At 48.1% G+C, this 18,636-nt stretch overlaps 1 protein-coding gene across 2 annotated transcripts in view; it reads left to right on the forward strand.

The window, feature by feature from the left end:
• LOC122928965 (beta-1,4-galactosyltransferase 3-like) overlaps positions 1–18,267 on the forward strand; it is a 65,961-nt gene extending 47,694 nt beyond the window's left edge. For both annotated transcript variants that reach the window (XM_044282318.1, XM_044282319.1), the window contains exons 3-7: positions 3,063–3,298; positions 5,024–5,211; positions 6,684–6,806; positions 11,717–11,821; positions 17,395–18,267. In XM_044282318.1, coding sequence (XP_044138253.1) covers positions 3,063–3,298; positions 5,024–5,211; positions 6,684–6,806; positions 11,717–11,821; positions 17,395–17,545 — 803 coding nt within the window. In that variant the 3' untranslated portion in view covers positions 17,546–18,267. The remainder of the gene's footprint in view (positions 1–3,062; positions 3,299–5,023; positions 5,212–6,683; positions 6,807–11,716; positions 11,822–17,394) is intronic.
• Positions 18,268–18,636: the final 369 nt, after the last annotated feature.

Consider the following 18,636-nt stretch of genomic DNA (forward strand, 5'->3'; position numbering starts at 1 on the left):
CAATGGGTGGGGGGCGTTCATCAGTGGTGGCCTGATGTCAGTCCATGTACTGTCCTAGGACTTTCCCAAGCCCCTGCCTTAATCGGTTCACAAGTGACGTCACCATCCTCAGCATTGTCTCGAGACGTCTTCATCTCATCCAGACCCCCCCCCCACAGTCTGCTCAAATATTTGCAGATGTTCCTTGGTGTCTGGAGTTATTGTCTGCACACGACACCGCCACCGCCTCGGAGGTCGTGCCCCATGGGTATGCAGCCCCAGTGCCAGCAGGCGGGGGCGTGCCCGCACCCTGACTGTGGTAACGAGGTCTAGATCAGAGGTGCTCCACCAGACTAGTGATGAGCGGTGCACCGGGGGTCAGGTCCGGCACTAACATTACATCATGCTTTATTTATATGTACACAGTGACTGCACCAGCTGAATAGTGAGTGCAGCTCTGGAGTATAATACAGGATGTAACTCAGGATCAGTATAGGATAAGTAATGTATGTACACAGTGACTGCACCAGCAGAATAGTGAGTGCAGCTCTGGAGTATAATACAGGATGTAACTCAGGATAAGTACAGGATAAGTATTGTATGTACACAGTGACTCCACCAGCAGAATAGTGAGTGCAGCTCTGGAGTATAATACAGGATGTAACTCAGGATCAGTACAGGATAAGTAATGTATGTACACAGTGACTGCACCAGCAGAATAGTGAATGCAGCTCTGGAGTATAATACAGGATGTAACTCAGGATAAGTACAGGATAAGTAATGTATGTACACAGTGACTGCACCAGCAGAATAGTGAGTACAGCTCTGGAGTATAATACAGGATGTAACTCAGGATCAGTACAGGATAAGTAATGTAATGTATGTACACAGTGACTGCACCAGCAGAATAGTGAGTGCAGCTCTGAAGTATAATACAGGATGTAACTCAGGATCAGTACAGGATAAGTAATGTAATGTATGTACACAGTGACTGCACCAGCAGAATAGTGAGTGCAGCTCTGAAGTATAATACAGGATGTAACTCAGGATCAGTACAGGATAAGTAATGTAATGCATGAACACAGTGACTCCACCAGCAGAATAGTGAATGCAGCTCTGGAGTATAATACAGGATGTAACTCAGGATCAGTACAGGATAAGTAATGTATTTACACAGTGACTGCACCAGCAGAATAGTGAGTGCAGCTCTGGAGTGTGACATTATTATCCATTGTACCCAGACTGTCGGACAGGATTGGGCAGTCATCGGAGGGAAGGAGCTGGCAGTAGTTACTCCATGCCTTTCCCCATAGTGCATAGTGATGATATCGTTGCTGTGGAGGGGCCCTTTAATAGATGATGGCCTCTTTTGGCAGCTGCTCCCTATTTAAGGACGGGTTAGCCTCACATTGCACAATGGCCTGTGCTCCTGTAGGATATCCAGGGTTGTTTGTCGTAGCTTTGTGATAAGATTTCTGTTTGTCCTCCCCGTCAGAGCTCTCGGTAATGGAGAAATTATTCATCCCTATTTCTTTGTAAGGCTTTCTGTCTGAGATCCGTGCAGGGCTCTCACACGCGGTCCAGAACGGATCAGTTTTGCCCTAATGCATTCTGAATGGAAAAGGATCCGCTCAGAATGCATCCGTTTTCCTCCGTTCCGTCTCCATTCCGCTCTAGAGGCTGCCTGCAGCGTTGTGCCCGTCTGACGAAACTGAGCCAAACGGATCCGTTCATAATGCTGGGGGCCACTAAGGGAGGCATTCATAATGCTGGGGGCCACTAAGGGAGGCATTCATAATGCTGGGGGCCACTAAGGGAGGCATTCATAATGCTGGGGGCCACTAAGGGAGGCATTCATAATGCTGGGGGCCACTAAGGGAGGCATTCATAATGCTGGGGGCCACTAAGGGAGGCATTCATAATGCTGGGGGCCACTAAGGGAGGCATTCATAATGCTGGGGGCCACTAAGGGAGGCATTCATAATGCTGGGGGCCACTAAGGGAGGCATTCATAATGCTGGGGGCCACTAAGGGAGGCATTCATAATGCTGGGGGCCACTAAGGGAGGCATTCATAATGCTGGGGGCCACTAAGGGGGGCATTCATAATGCTGGGGGCCACTAAGGGGGGACATTATGTATACAGAGGGCAGTGCGGGGGTTGGGTATTAAAAAAAAAAAAAAAAGGTTGCAAAGGGACCATTAAAAACAGATTGACAGAAAATAGTTGAAAAATAGTCCTGATAAACTGACAGTTTGTCCGTTTTTTTTATTTTTAATTATGGCTTTTTTTTTTTTTTTTTTTTTCACTGCTGAGTTTAGCCTTAACTTTAGAGAAACCCCACCTCTCATCATGATCTGACTGGGGGTTGTAGTCCCCTACCTGCTGCCGTGCTTTGCTCTGTTGGAGCTGTAGGGTTGCATCACAGGGTCACGATTTTAGGATCACACGTCCATGATGCCTGTGCAGTAATGATCCTGGTGGAAACCAGCAGAACTGTGGGTGCAGCTCTGGAGGTGACTGGACTTGTAACCTAGGATAGTACATTTCTAAGCCTGTGATGGGGGGAGGGGGGCCCCCACTCTGCTTTGATGTCGGACCTCTCACTCCCCTTGACCTTGGTGATAACTTATAGATTACAGCTGGCAGGCGACCCCTTTGTCTTGGCAGAGGAGAGAGTTCCGCTCTGGAGCTCGTGTTTGACTCATAAATAGCACTCAATGTGTTTCCATGAACTGTTGCGTCATTGCTTATCCTCCTGTCGCTACCAAAGCAGCTTTTGAAATTCTGCCTTTGACACTGTACCACTAGACCCACATCTGAAATACACTAAAGTGCATTACCTCATGAGCCCAAATTAAGCCACTCCATGGCAGCATAGTTTTGAATGCAGCTTTGGAAGTGACTAGAGGACAGAGAAGCCATGACACGACCCAAGCTGTGTAGAATGTCAAATGTTTAATATTGAAGCGGAACTGGAAATGGTCTGTCGTGATCTCGCCGCTTGGTTGTGAAGCCCCCCGTCCCCCTCATGGTACCCCCCCCTGCCATATATAATATTGACCTTCCCTTCTTGGTTCCAGGAGGACCAATCCGGGTCCAGTTACCGGAGATCTTGTCACTGGAAGACGTGGTCCAGAAGAATCCGTATGTGACCAAAGGAGGTCGGTACAAGCCACCCGACTGCGAGTCTAGACATAAGACCGCCATCATCATCCCTCACCGCAACCGGGAACAGCACCTTAAATATCTCCTGTATCACCTGCACCCCTTCCTGCAGCGGCAGCAGCTCAACTACGGGATCTACATCATCCATCAGGTGAGATCCGAATACTGGGGCCCCCGCAGAGAAATCGGAAGAAGAGCCGAGGAGGGAATTGCTAGACAAGCGATTCCCTGATATGTGAGGCCAAGGAGCGTAACTGCAGTCCTCTGTGCTAATGGGGGGGTTTGCACCCTGAGCAGAGGGATCCAAACACGTTCCCCAAAATCCCCTTAGAGTGGTATACAAAAAGAATGTAAGACGTCCCTGCATGCCCGGCTGAGTGTGCATGTGTCCTCAGCAGGGAGAGGGAAGGAACCTGCCGCCGGACACCTCTGATGGCGGCTTATCTTCCTGAAAAGGGCTTGTTTAAGACTTGGCTATTGATGACCTATCCTCAGGTGTGGGGGGCCAAATCGCAGCACCCCCTGCTGATCAGCAAGTGCAGCGCCCCCTGTGGAATAGTGGCTGTGCCTGGTATTGCGGCTAGTTCCATTCCCTTGAACGGGACCGACCTGCAGAATGAGCGGTGGGCGTGACGTCGCTGACCAAGGAAGAGGCCGCCACATTGATTAGTGGGGGTCCCTGCAGTCGGACCGCCCAACAGTCAGATGTTGATGCCTTCTGAATTTAAGACAAATCCTTTAAAGGGACTTATTGGAGGCATATACTAGTGGTAGGTTGTGGTCCCAGGACCTGCACCTTATGTCTCCAGAACGGGACCCTTGAAGAAAGCGGAGAGTGCAGCACGCATGAGAGGTGCCTCCTCCATTCATTTCTATAGGATTTCCGAAAATAGATGAGCTCTTGCTCTGCTTTTTTGGGGGGGAATTCCAATAGAAATGAATGGTCCGTGCGCATGCGCAGTCAGCTCTCCTTCACTTTCAGGGGGCCCGTTTTAGTGATAAGTGTGGGTACCACTTCTGAGACCCCCAGCTATCTGACTTTGATGCCATATTTTAAAGGAGTTGTCCGGGCTTTTAATATTGAGTACCTATCCCCAGGATAATCAGATCGGCGGGGGCCCGACACACGGCACCCCCGCTAAGCAACTGTATGAAGGGAGATGGCACGGACGCACCGCGCGCCTTCCCTTCATACTTCTGATCAGTGGGGGTGGCAGGTGTCGGACCGCCTCCGTTCTGATATTGATGACCTATCCTGGTGATAGGTAGTCAGTATTAAAAGCCCGGAGAACCCCTTTAAGATATGACCTCAAAGTCCCAGATGAATAGGGAAGAAGAAATGGATTGGGCATGTTGACATCCAGCAGCCCGCCCCACCTTGGCACGGACATCTGCAGTCTGAGTCTGGACACCCGCGTACACACTACATGCTCGGCTGGTCCTGATGAAATGTGTAGGTTAACCCTATGTGTATGGCCAGCTGTGACGCTGGAGGGGTCCATACACATTAGGTGCGCAGCTAATATATGACCGGACCGGATGACTGTCTCATGTACACGGTGTCAGAACCCTCCCCAAGTGCCAGATATTTAGGAGCATAGAAGGGTTGGGCCTGTTGGGTGGCAGTGGGCCCCATCCTTTGTCCTCCAGGGAGCCTGGTGTGTCTGGCAGCTGCTTGTGACCACCTGCACCCTCAGTCCGTGACACCTGGCAGGTCTTAAACCGGACGCTGCGTCCTCGCCGGGGATTATGTCGCAGTTCACATCGTCCTCCAAATGGTTTAAGAGTTGCTATAAAGGGCGCCCCCGTCGGTCTCGGCGCCGTGATATTGCGGGGGGCCTCCTCCCTCCTCTGACTCTTTCTCCTCTCCTTCCAGGCGGGGAATTATACATTCAATCGGGCCAAGCTGCTGAACGTCGGCTTTAAAGAAGCGATGAAGGACGAGGATTGGGACTGCATGTTCTTCCACGATGTGGATCTCATCCCCGAGGACGATCGCAACTTCTACACCTGCGACAAGTACCCGAAGCACGCGTCCATCGCCATGGACAAGTTCGGTTACAAGTGCGTACAATGACAGATCCCTTTAAATAGATCCTCTCTGTTATTCGTCTGCCTGTACACGTGTCGCGTGACACGGGGGCTTTATTTAAAGTAGTCGCATGACCGCAAAATGGGTGGCGCTGAAGCAGTCGCAGGATTTTTCCTGATGCCATGATTCCTCTTCACAGAAGATTGGGGATCCCCTTTAAGGAGGAGCGGGCCCCTCTCCTGACAGGCCTGAAGTAAATACTTGTATTCCTCATGACGTCCTCATTCTCCTAGGACACAGCTCCCTCTTCAGTTATTCCTCCTGGAAATGTATGACTACTGGGCGTTACCGATTCTCCGCGCAGCGTGACGCTGTCCAATTAGTGCTGTGTAGGGACACACCCGACTGGTAACATCCAGTTTTAAATTTAGCTATACATTTTCTGGGGGAATAACGGAGGAACAACACTGTGATCCAAAAGATGGGGAGTCCAAGTATGTCCCTAATGTATTCATTTGGAAGACTGACGCTCCGCAGCCCCTTACCTACTGTCGCAGCGGCAGGTTCCCTTTAATGTGAACCGCGTGATTGGCGGCTGCTTTGTAAGGGCTCATGCACACGGCCTCATCCGTTTTGCGGTCCACAAAATACAGAGGCAGTCCGTGTCTGCATTTTTTTTTTTTTTTTCTTTTGCGGACCCATTAACTGGGTCCGTGGTCCCCATTTTGTGGACATATTCTTGTTGCAGAATGGACATACGGATGCGGAAAGCACACCGATGACTCAAGTGACTGCTGCATCCGTATGTCCGGCAGGATGAAAGATAAAACTCTTCCTATAGTTGGCCACAAAATACAGACCCATTGAAGTCAAGGGGCCCTGCACAAACCTGGAAGCAACACAAGACTGTATCTGCAGTTTGCGCACGAGGCCTAATCATTATGCCTTGGCCTGCGGCTGCCAGTTATGACATCTTGTGGTATGAGGACTTGGAGGTTCCATCTGCTTCTGGGTAGTTGGGTGTCAGTAAGTGTGGCCTTTTCTACAGCTAATCCAGAAGGGCGTCAGGGTGCGGGTTGTCATAGCGGCCATATTGCATGTTTTCCAGCTTTCCCATATCCCTGAATGACCAGTTATGCCGGATCCATTAAAGCTTAGCTAGGCAGTTGGTAATCACTGGGGACGTCATGTGCAGCAAGCAGAGCTACGGCGATCACATCTGTAGGTTTGTTTCATTGTCCTATTGCAGTTACCGATAGAGCAGGCATGCTCTACCTGCGGCCCTCCAGCTGTTGTAAAACTACAACTCCCACAACGCCCTGCTATAGGCTGATAGCTGTAGGCTGTTCAGACATGCTGGGAGTTGTAGTTTTGAAACAGTTGGAGGGCCGCAGGTTAAGCATGCCTGCGATAGAGTATTGAGGACTTTGGGAAAGCTGGGTGACCACATCAGGACCTACCTGATGCGTATTAGAAAGCTAAGCCTATGTATTTCCCTTTACAGGTTACCTTACAAGTCGTACTTTGGAGGGGTCTCAGCCCTCACCCCCGAACAGTACATGAAGATCAATGGATTTCCAAATAACTACTGGGGGTGGGGCGGCGAGGACGATGACATCGCAGTCAGGTGAGATGGATTGGTGCGACGCCATCTCTGTGAAGTGCGCTCCTTATCAGCTCCTTATCTCGGCTCGGACTCCGTCTGACACATTGGAAAACAGCAGTCGCCTCCACTGTTTACTCATGTCCTAGTGCATTGCACCCCGTGACAGAACGGGCAAGGTCCTTCCATAGGTTTCTGGAGTGTATTAAAGGGATTGTCCAATGATTACTGTAAAAAAAAAAGTCAATGGCAATACCTTTCTAACAAAGCTAGAACCAGCCTTGCACCAGAGATCTCCCCATTCATTGCTCTCCTATGACCGCACCAGGGGAGAGGATCTGCCTCCCAGGACAGGAAACCCGCAGGTATAAAGTTAAAGGAGCCTCTGCCTCGTTCAGTGGTTTCCTGTCCTGGAAGGATAACCTGCAGGCTTTTGTTTTATTTTTCTGAAGCTACATGGGGAGTAGAGGCTGGCTGGGCAGAGGTGTGCGCCGGGTGAGCTCCCCGCTACGCACACCTCGAAGGCGGCACACTGCATCTCATGGGGCCGCAAGATGCAATGGAAGCGCCGGCGGGCAGAAAATGTGTTTAACGGGAACCTGTCATGTGGAGATTTGATTGTATATAATTAGTTAGATTATAACTAATTGTTGTAGTTTTACAACAGCTGGAGGGCCATAGTTTGAGGATGCCTGGTCTATCTGCTAGGGCCTCATTTATGGCTAATTCTGCTCATCGAGCATTATGGCTGAAAAGTTGCTAAGGTCGATGTAGCCTCTAAAAGTCGCCTTTGTAGCATCCCATGTGAGGGTAAATGCCTTTTTGGCTCAACTTTAGACGATATCCTAGAGAAAGTGGGAGATAGAGAAGGGTTTTCCATCTTCCATTCCTCCCTCCTTTCGTAGACAGAATTTTTATTTTCAAAAGGGGCAGGCGATTTAAGGATGGGGGAAAAAAACCCGGGGCAAAAGAACGATAAGTGGAAATTTTCCAGATCCAGAGCTAGGTTTTTTTTGTTCAGGAATCAGCCCTCAGATCCTGCCAGAAAAGATAATTCACAATGACTCCGGGGTGGGGAGGGATTAAAAAATTTCCTCCGAGCCTGGACAAAAATAACAAAGATCATTAAGAGAGGGATTCAGAATTAGATTTAAAATATTCCCCTCCAGAAAAGTTCAGAGTAACCCAAGTAGGGCACTCAGTTCTGGACTCCTTAGAAAAACAGGTTTTAAGTCTTCTTCTCCAGAGGGGCGCACTTGTTCCATGCCCAGAAAGAGAAGGTTCAGGATACTATTCCTCTCTTTTTAGTCAAAAAACCAAGTGGCATTTACCCTTTGGCATTTTAATGGCCCCGAGAATATTTACAAAACTGGTCTCAGAGATGGCAGCCCATATAAGGGAGAAGGACATCCTGTTCGTACCATATCTGGAGGACTTCCTAATTGTAGCCCCCTCAAGTCAAAAATGGTCATATCATGTGACAGGTGACAGATCATGTCATCTTTGGGTAGGATCCTAAACGAGGAGAAATCGAGGTTAGTTCCAGAAAGGAGGCAGCGGTTCCTGGGGATATTGCTGAACTCAATGGTTCAGAGATCCTTTTTAACGCCAGAAAAAAATCCAGAAGATGAGGTCAGTGGTTCACTCCCTGATAGACAACACTCAAGTTTCTATGAGGAAAGGGATGTCAGTGTTAGGAACCCTGACCTCCTGTATCCCGGCTGTGCAATGGGCCCAGGTACATTGCAGAGCTCTTCAGTGGGAGATCTTAGGTGCTTGGTCAGGCGAGGCAAGAGACCTGGAGAACAAAGTTTCAATCTCAGCTCAGACATGTCAGGCCCTAGAGTGGTGGCTTTCTCTGGACAATCAAGTCCAGGGCGTTCCTTGGAGAATAGTAAACCCCCTGGTGATAGCCACAGATGCCAGCCCACGAGGATGGGGGGGGCGCATGTGGGGGAAACCTTACTCCAGGGATTATGATATTGCCCAATATCGGACAATTCTTCAAATCTGAAAGAGCTCATGGCCGTCCTTTGGTCCCTCAGGGAGTTCTTCCCCTAATCAAAGACCGACATGTGAAGATATTATTCGACAATGGCTCCTTGTAGCACATCTGAACGATCAAGGCGGAACGTGGTCTGAGTCTCTGGGAGCTCTGGCGGTTCAGATTTTCTCCCTAGCAGAGGGAAGAGCCTCGTCCTTGTCGGCCCTTCACATCAGAGGGGTGGACAATTGTAAGGCAGATTATTTGAGTCGTCTGGCTCTGGATCAGAGGGAATGGTCCCTCAATCAATCCATATTTTCAAGGATAGTCAGACTCTGGGGATTATCACTAATAGATTTGTTTGCCACCAGAGCAAACAGGAAGGTGGAGAAGTTTTTCTCCCTATCTCCAGCAGACTTTCCAAACGCAGTGGACGCCTTCCTTCAGCCGTGGAGCCAGGGTCTATTATATGCGTTTCCCCCTCTTCAGATTATCCCCAGGGTTTTGAAGGTCAGAGAGGACAGGGCAAAGGTAATACTCATAGCTCCTTTTTGGCCCCGGTGAGCATGGTTTTCCTGACTAAGGATCATGTCTATAGCCGATCCCTGGGTCCTGCCGGAGATCCCGGATCTTCTAATGCAAGGCCCAGTTGTTCATCCCCCAGTGAAGGGACTCCATTTGACAGCATGGCTTTTGAACGGCGCTTGTTGCTAGACAAAGGGTTAGGGTGGTTTCTACTGTGTTGCTAAGTAGAAAATGTATGCCAGAACTTGGGGGATGTTTAAGTTCTTGGGTGTGTCTCCCTCTACTTCCTGTCGGCTCCAGCGCACTAAGGTTCTAGATTTTCTCCAGAGAGGTTGTAGAGAACGGTTTGGCATTAAGTACGTTAAATGTACAAGTGGTGACCCTTAGTGTGTTGTTTGACTACAGATTAGCTTGTCATCCTTGGATTATTAGGTTCTGTAAGTCAGTATCCAGACGTCTCCACTCTAGGATGCTTAGGACGCCCCCTTGGGATCTCAGCCTAGTATTACAGGCAATGGTTAAACCCTCTTTCGAGCCTATAGACACTTTGCCGATCAAAATACTGACTTTTGAAATGCATCTTTCTAGTGGCCAGTACCTCGGCTAGAAGGATAGGCGAGCTTCAAGCCCTCTCCATAAGTCCTCCATTTACTATCCTTCAGGAAGATAGAATTTGTCTTAGACCCGATCCAGCGTTAATTTAACATTAACCGAGAAAGAAAAGAAGGTTGGGTTGGCCCAAACAGAATGAATGGATTGTAGCTGGTCTCTCATCTCTGGAAACCACTGAATGAGGGAGAGGCTCCTTTAAATTTATACCTGTGGGTTTCCTGCCTCCTGGTGCGGTCATGGACTTCGGAAAATCAAATTACCGGTAAGTAATTATCATTTCACGCTGGCAGCTCGGGGCATGTCCTTTCTGCAGCAGCTGGTGGCAGTTGGAGGATGGAACTGAGCCTGTGCGTCCACCTCAGTGCGGTGGACAGAGAATTTAGAAAAGACAAATGGCAGGTGGCGCTATACAGATACAGCACTGAGTGATTCAATAAAATGTACTAGATTTTTAATTGCAAAAGTGTTAAAAGGGTATTCCCATCACAGACAATGGGGAGTATATTGCTGGGCTATGCCACAATTGTCTGAAGGGTGCGGGTTACAGAGGTGGCATCTACGCCAAGAACTGAGCAGGGAGAGCGGTGGCTGGAGGACCCCGGGTTTCCCAGAGTTTGGCCACTGACAAGCGCTCTCTCCATACAAGTGGGTGGGGGTGCACCACGCTTGCACTTGGCTCTTTTCAATGGCCCCATAGAAATGAATGGAGGGCAGCTGCGCATGAGCAGTGCGCCCTCCACCACCTTTCCCCTCTCCGTTCTTGGTGGGAGGTGGGACCCGCACCTGTCAGACAATGGGGACATATCCATTGTCTGAGATGGGAACACCCCTTTAAGATCCGGCTGCTTGTTTGAAAACTGTAGAACTTTTTCATGGGACAACCCCTTTAAGTAATTGCCTAGCTAGCCATTCCCTAACAGGTCTCTGGCTAGAGAAGCATACAGGACCTCTGGTCACTGCAGGGGGCACCTCCTGACCTGTTCCGTCCTTCTTCATAGATTCCTGTCATTTTGATTAGTGGATCACGCCGTCCTGTTCTCCCAAATACTACTTATCATAAACGGTTCAGAAAGTATTGGTGCACTATTCGCTCTGTGGGTAACGCAGGCCTTTTTCATGGTGTGGTGATTGGTGTCACTATAAACTGCAGTCTTGGAAGTTCTATTCATTTTGCAGTCTTTGTCTTCTCCATGTTTATGTACACCAGAGGTCGTCAATCTTCGGCGCTCCAGCTCCAATGAAACTACAATTCACACTTCTCAAAACTCTCATAGAATTGAATGGCGCATGCTGGGAGTTGTAGTTTAACAGCAGCTGGCGTGCCAGAGGTTTCTGACCCCTCATTAAGAGAGCACAGCCGTCTTCCCTCCAGTCCTCCACCTATTATTCTAATGAGACTACCCCGGAGGTAACTTCTTCTCTTTACAGCAGTGTCATAAAGTGAGAAGATCCCTCCCAAATCTGTCTTCAGTCACTGCTAGAGAAGAGCAGGATTTTGTGTCTCATGCTTACGGTCCATTCACGCATCCGTAAGATCCGCAAAACTGCAATTGCGGACAAGAATAGGACATGTTTTTTCGTCCTTTTTTTTGTGGATCCGGAAGTGCGGATGTGGGCAGCACATTCCGGCCTTATTGAAAATGAATGGGTCCGCACCTGTTTCGCAAAATTACGGAACGGATGCGGACCCATTTTGTGGAAGTGTGAATGGACCCTTAAAGGCATAGTACTGCTAAAATAAATAAGCCACAACCCTATGGATATGATGGGAGTTTCCCTTTAAATAACGATGGTTGTGTTTCTCCCCTCTTAGGGTGGCACTGAGCGGCATGCTAATATCTCGGCCCACTGTGAGACACGGAAGGTATAGGATGATAAAACACGGGCACGACAGAGGAAACGAGCAGAATCCAAAGCGGTAAGACCAGGGACCTAGCAGGGAACAGACGGGGGTCCCTCTGCCGGGGACTCTCCCAATAAGACGACCCTATCTATGTCCGATCCGCATTCACTTCTAAGGGTCCGCATAAAAAACGGACAGCACACGGATGAATGAGATCCACGTGCCATGCTCCTCCATGTGTCCCTCTGCAAGTTGTAGAACATGTCCTATTGTCCGTATTGCAGTGAAGGGGCTGAGAAAAATGCGGATCGCACGCAGAGGGTAGCTGTGAGCACGAGGCCTTAACGGGGTTTCAGGATTATGTTTCCCGAAAGCAAGCAGGGATCTTGACACAAACTGTGTAAAGTGAAGTTCGGCAACATTCTAAAGTCATTTGTGTTTCAGCGCTCAGCAATCTGAAGATCTCTGCCAGCTGTCAGTGAACAGGAACATGCTTGGTAACCAGTCCTGTCTCGTAGCTAATAGATATATTACGGTGCCGTGTTACAGACCACCCCACACACATCAGCGGCACCAATGTCTTTCCAGTCCTGCGTTTGCTACTGTGTATCGGCGCAGATCACATGTATCAGTCTGAGGTCCAGGCAGCTGAGCTCATTGGATTGTGTAGACTGGACGCGGTTATAGAAAAACTCTGAAGGCAAATTAGTATGACTGCAAGCAGAGATCTTGAAAATGGTGACTTGATGATGCACAACATACATTGGAAAGTTTCAGAACTTTTTTTTTATTCATTACACTTTTGGGGTAACTGGAAAATAAATTGATTTTCGTGCAGAAAGAAGGTTTAAGCGCCCCCCCCCCGAGCTCAGAGAGACCTGATTGTGGGGGGTCCCCTTCCTTCCACATCAGCTCAGAGGGGGCCTTTAACAGACTTGTTAATGTATCCAGCTGTACGACAGTCTTGCTCTCCTGCGTCACACTGTAAATTATTTCTACTCGCCCGCCCTAGACTGAGGGCCATGCGGCTGTGACCGGAGACGACGCCACTTTTTCTTTACTATTATTTGAACAACGACATTTGTGCCAGGAACACAGTGTATAGCTCGTCTGCATATGATGACCTTTCCTTCTCATTGTGTGCTGCCTGTCCCCGAGATATATTGTATTGTGACAGTACGTGTCCGTAAGAGTGACAGGAGAGGAAAAGGTAATAATGAGGTCTGGGGAGCGAGCAGAGGAGTCAGCACTGCCAGCTCATTATATACACGTGTCCTTGTGATGCTAGGCTGTTAGCTACACGGTGGGGCGCAATGTAATAGTATATCTATTTCTACTATAATACCGCTCCTATGTACAAGAATATAACTACTATAATACTGCTCCTATATACAAGAATATAACTACTATAATACTGCTCCTATGTACAAGAATATAACTACTATAATACTGCTCCTATGTACAAGAATATAACTACTATAATACTGCTCCTATGTACAAGAATATAACTACTATAATACTGCTCCTATGTACAAGAATATAACTACTATAATACTGCTCCTTTGTACAAGAATATAACTACTATAATACTGCCTCCTATGTACAAGAATATAACTACTATAATACTGCTCCTATGTACAAGAATATAACTACTATAATACTGCCTCCTATGTACAAGAATATAACTACTATAATACTGCCTCCTATGTACAAGAATATAACTACTATAATACTGCTCCTATGTACAAGAATATAACTACTATAATACTGCTACTCTGTACAAGAATATAACTACTATAATACTGCCTCCTATGTACAAGAATATAACTGCTATAATACTGCTCCTATGTACAAGAATATAACTACTATAATACTGCTCCTATGTGCAAGAATATAACTACTATAATACTACTCCTATATACAAGAATATAACTACTATAATACTACCTCCTATGTACAAGAATATAACTACTATAATACTGCTCCTATGTACAAGAATATAACTACTATAATACTGCTCCTATGTACAAGAATATAACTACTATAATACTGCTCCCATGTACCAGAATATAACTACTATAATACCGCCTCCCATGTCCAAGAATATAACTACTATAATACCGCCTCCCATGTCCAAGAATATAACTACTATAATACCGCCTCCCATGTCCAAGAATATAACTACTATAATACTGCTCCCATGTCCAAGAATATAACTACTATAATACCGCCTCCCATGTCCAAGAATATAACTACTATAATACCGCCTCCCATGTCCAAGAATATAACTACTATAATACTAATAATTACTGTGATACTGCCTGTTAGGTTTCGGTAATATTTGTCCCGGATATCGGGGTGGTTTCAGCATTACTAGGCCTTCTGTGTATTTACACTGGTATTAATCACCTGTAGCACTGGCTTGTGTTAGTTGACGGTTTAATTCCTGAACTATTAGTGTATTCTCAGGTGTCTCTGTCCTCATTGTGGTGGAGACTGTCAGTAAGTTGTTCTAGGCTGACAGTCAAGAAAAACAGAGAAGTTGCTATGAGCGGTAGACAGGGTGTGTATTTCGGTGCTCCACGTTTACATCTGGCCCCGTGGACAGTGGAGCCCGGACACACAGGGGAGACCTTATCGTTCCCCTCACCTCATGGTTGTGACTTTTTAACCACTGCCGCACCTAAATCTGGGCGCGAGTGGATTTTGTACACCGCCCGTGGCACTTTCCTGCAGAGACGGCGGGGCGCAGCAACCCTGGCAAATCTTTCCCTAATTATGGCAGTTTTCTCCACTAGATTTCATAAGTGCATGGACTGCCGGAGGAGGCGCCTTATTCATGAAGAGGCCCGTGCCTCTGACGGCTCAGGGGATATCACAGACCGGAGTAAGACCCTCGTCTATGTTAAATCCCCCCCCTTCATAGTGTCAGCGTCACGTCTGAACCTCTCTCTTAAAGGGAGTGTTTCAGCATGAGAATCGCTAGCTCAGCTGACTGTAATGACACCTTTTAATTTAGCGATCCATTGCTTCATTCTGCGGACCGAAGCCACTCTGTGCACCCTTACCCTGGGTTCAGACCTGAGCGTTCTGAAAGGAGCGCTCTGTATGCGCGATTGTACCGGCGTTTATAATCGCGCATACAGAGACAAGCGAACGCCCATCGTCGCGCGTCCCCGAATGTCTATGTACGGGAACGCGCGACAAGACGCCCTAAAGAAGCTCAAGAACTTTTTTGAGCGTAGGGCGTTTTTCAGCGCGTTCAAACGCGCTGTAAAACGCTCAGGTGTGAACCCAGCGTTACTTCTGCCCGCCCCTCCCTTTTCTTCTTGATTGCCGCGGTCCGGCGAGATGACTCTGCAGGAACCTGACCCTGTCATTCAAGCAGGTGTGAGAGAGGCAGGAGGGGCAAGGGTGCACAGAGTGGCATGGGCCCGCCCTCGGTGCACTCAACTGCTGGTTTGCACATGGATAAAAAGCACAAATCGTTGAAACTGAAGACCTGGGGCCTCTAATCTGCGGGCACCCACAGCTTTTGTGATGTGTCCCTTTTTTTAATACCAGGACAGAACCAAAATGAGCAAAGCGGATGCCGCCTCCTTCTTTTCTTCCCTTTTTGGGTTCGCAGATACTGGGTAGGTTGTAAATGGTTGGCGGGCGGTTTTAGGTAGGTGCCTTGTAGGTTGCCACACCTGTATTTGCTCGCCTGTGACTTGTTTTGCCGTCTCATCGACTAAGAGAGAAACCATACTGTACTGGTGATCTGGTAGAATTTTGAGTGCTGCTCTGAAGGTGACAGTCAGTAGAGCTTGGCACGATTGTGGTACGACTCCACGGTGTAGACTGGTCCTCGGTGACCACCATCTGTCATACATAAGACCCACAGCCGCGCCTCCGCAGAAAGTTTCGACCGCGTAAAACTGGGCTTTCCAGCGAGAGAGGGGTTAATTTAAAGGGATGCTGCAGAATTGACCAAGCGTAAACCTAGTCATTGATTGCTATTTTCAAGATCTCGGCTTGTTGTCAGCGAGTGACGACGTTCTTTTTACTATTAGGGGGGCTAAAAACCCATCTAATTATTTTCACAGCTGAGGGTCTGTTGCAGTTGCATCCTCTGGGATGGTATCGGTGCAGGAAAAATGTAACAACCCGTCAGGACAGGTGTAGCTGACAGAGGATTCTGTCGACTGGATACAACTGTAGCAAACCCTCAGCTGCGAGAAGTTTTGGGTCAGGATGGGGTTTTTCAGCCTCTTTCCGTTCACTGACAGCAAGTGGGTAGCTTGGACGCAAAGTGAGCAAGAGGATTTTATACCATAGTTCAGAGACTGCTATGAAATGGTGTGAGAACTCGAGCCGGGTCTGGCTGCTGTTTTTGGCAGCCTGTGCTCTGATGTGACTGAGTAATGACTAGTCGAGCGATTGTCTCATTGAAATGTAGGTGGAATCAAGGTGACATTCCACTTCTGCAGGGCAGTCGAGCCCCGCGACCCCCGCCATCACGTGCCCCCTGTAATTGCAGGGTGCTGTCTCATCCCCTCCCCCTCCAGTACAAAGCGAGGCGGCTGCCATTCTGCTCGCCCTGTCCCCAGTAATCCGGGGTTGGCGCGGTGCCCTCCGCGGAGGTTTCACATCGCTTTCAGCCCTATTGTTCTGCTCGTTTCACTATGTGAAAAATGTTGTATTAAAGGATTTAATCACCCAGCTATTGTAAAGCGATTACCGAGCGCAGTAGGTGGCCGCCACGCCCGCAGTACCAAATGGGCACATTCAGCTCGGGTCACCTGCAGGAAGTCACAGCAACATGGCCCCAGCCTGTGCCATAGTGCAGGGCCCCCTTTATTAGCCAGCTTCCTATAGGGACCTGGGTGTCCAGAGTAAAGTAGTTATACAAGGGACGGTCCTGCCTCTTTGTATGACTTATTTGTCATTTCTGCTTGCTGTCAGTGAATTAGAACATTCTTGTCCTACCTCTTTACACAGCTGAAGGCTTGTCAGTGTTATCCGGTCTAGACAATCCTCCGTGAGTTCATAAGTTTTACCTGCACTGATACATTGTTGCCCAGACTAGATGCAATTGTAGCAAAGCATCTGCTGTGAAGTATTAGGTCGGGGCTGACATTTAGCCTTTAGATGTAAAGCAAGAATGTTGTCATTTACTTACAGCAAACAAAGATCTTGAAATTGGTAAGGGATTGATTACTTTGTTACAATTATCAGTGCAATCAATCCTGTCCTGATGGTTTGTTACAATGTATCAGTGCCTCAATCCTGTGCTGATGGTCTGTTACAATGTATCAGTGCCTTAATCCTGTGCTGATGGTCTGTTACAATGTATCGGTACAGGTGCAATGTATCCATTGATTTGTACTGATATTTTTTAGCTCTGTGAACATTCCCTGCAGTGATACATTGTATCGAACCCTCAGCTGTGTGAGCAGACCTCGGTCAGTGCAGTTGTCCTGACACACTGTAACGATCCCTACACCTAATATCAGTTATGACATAAATCGGAAAGTCTGTTTGAAGGCGTGTGTGTGTCCCCCCCCCCCCCCCCCAGTTTTTTGGTACCGCTGCCGCTCGTTCCCCCCCCCCCTCCCCTCTATATGCCTCTTCTGACCTGGCGTCTTATTGGTTTCCCGTTTCAGGTTCAACCTCTTAGCGAAGACGAGGCGGACGTGGAAACAAGACGGGATGAACTCCCTGCAGTATCGCCTCCTGTCCAAGGAGCTGCCCCCTCTCTACACCAACATCACCGTAGACATCGGCATCGACAAAGGCGTGCGGCCCCACACGTGAGACTGTCCCCTCCCCCCCTCAACCAGCTGTGCCCTACCCTCCAGGGTGGCCCCTGTATCTGGAGCACGGGGGACAACGGCCCGACACACCCGACAAGACATTGCAATATATCAATCTGTTTTCTCTATCTCTCTGCTGTACTGTAACCAAGGACTGCGAAACCAAAGACCGGACCCAGCGGCAGCCGCCATGGCATCTCCTGGCCCCTAGAGGTCAGCACACCCAACCACCAATCCCTGTAAGCCGCCAGAGGTGGTGGCTGTCGCGCCGTGCTGAGGAGCGCTTCCCCCGGTGCTGACGCTCACAAGAGAATTCGGCTTGTTCCTAGAAGTGCAATTTTCTTGGGGTTTGTTTTATTTCAATGGAGATTTTACAGAAGCTTGTTTTTTTCATTTTTTTTCTCCGTCGGAAATGTGATTGGATCATTCCGAGTGGACGGGCGCGGTCAGCCTCGGAGTTTGTAGAAGATATATATATATATATATATTATATACTCTTGGACCTCGTAGTTAAAGGAGCGCACAGACACTTGAATGCAAAGGAACCAGTATTAACTTCAAATCCAAAGTGCCTTTTAAGCCAATTTATTGTGTGGGATGTGAATGTTTTTAGTTTTTTGTTTTTTATTTTGTCTGAGAATCACACGGTGAATGAATTTTAGGTTTTTGAAATGTGAAGATATTAAGAATCCTTTCTGAAATAAATAGATATATATATACTTACATGATTCTCCTCGGATCGCTGGATTCATTTAGGCCGGGCAATTATTATTACTTACTATTAGAAGGAGCCGGCTTCGGGTATATGTCATCTGTTTCATCCAATGTTTGTGTGTGTCGTTAAAAGATATCGACAGTATCCCCCATAACTGTGACCTCTACAGCGTCCCGCACCTCAAAGCTGACCTACAGCAGTGAAGAAAAATGGCTGGGTTGTTATAGAAACCTGGAGTAAAACCGTGTGTATGTGGAGACTAAGGGCCTGTGAGCTTCTATTGGCTGATAAGGGTCATGTGACCGTGTGTATATCAGGTGGGATATGAACAGAAGCCTGCAGGTCTTTCTCTTGGCTAATGTAGGTCATGTGATGTG

Source organism: Bufo gargarizans, chromosome 2 (genome assembly GCF_014858855.1).
Source record: "Bufo gargarizans isolate SCDJY-AF-19 chromosome 2, ASM1485885v1, whole genome shotgun sequence".
In the NCBI taxonomy this organism is placed as follows: domain Eukaryota; kingdom Metazoa; phylum Chordata; class Amphibia; order Anura; family Bufonidae; genus Bufo; species Bufo gargarizans.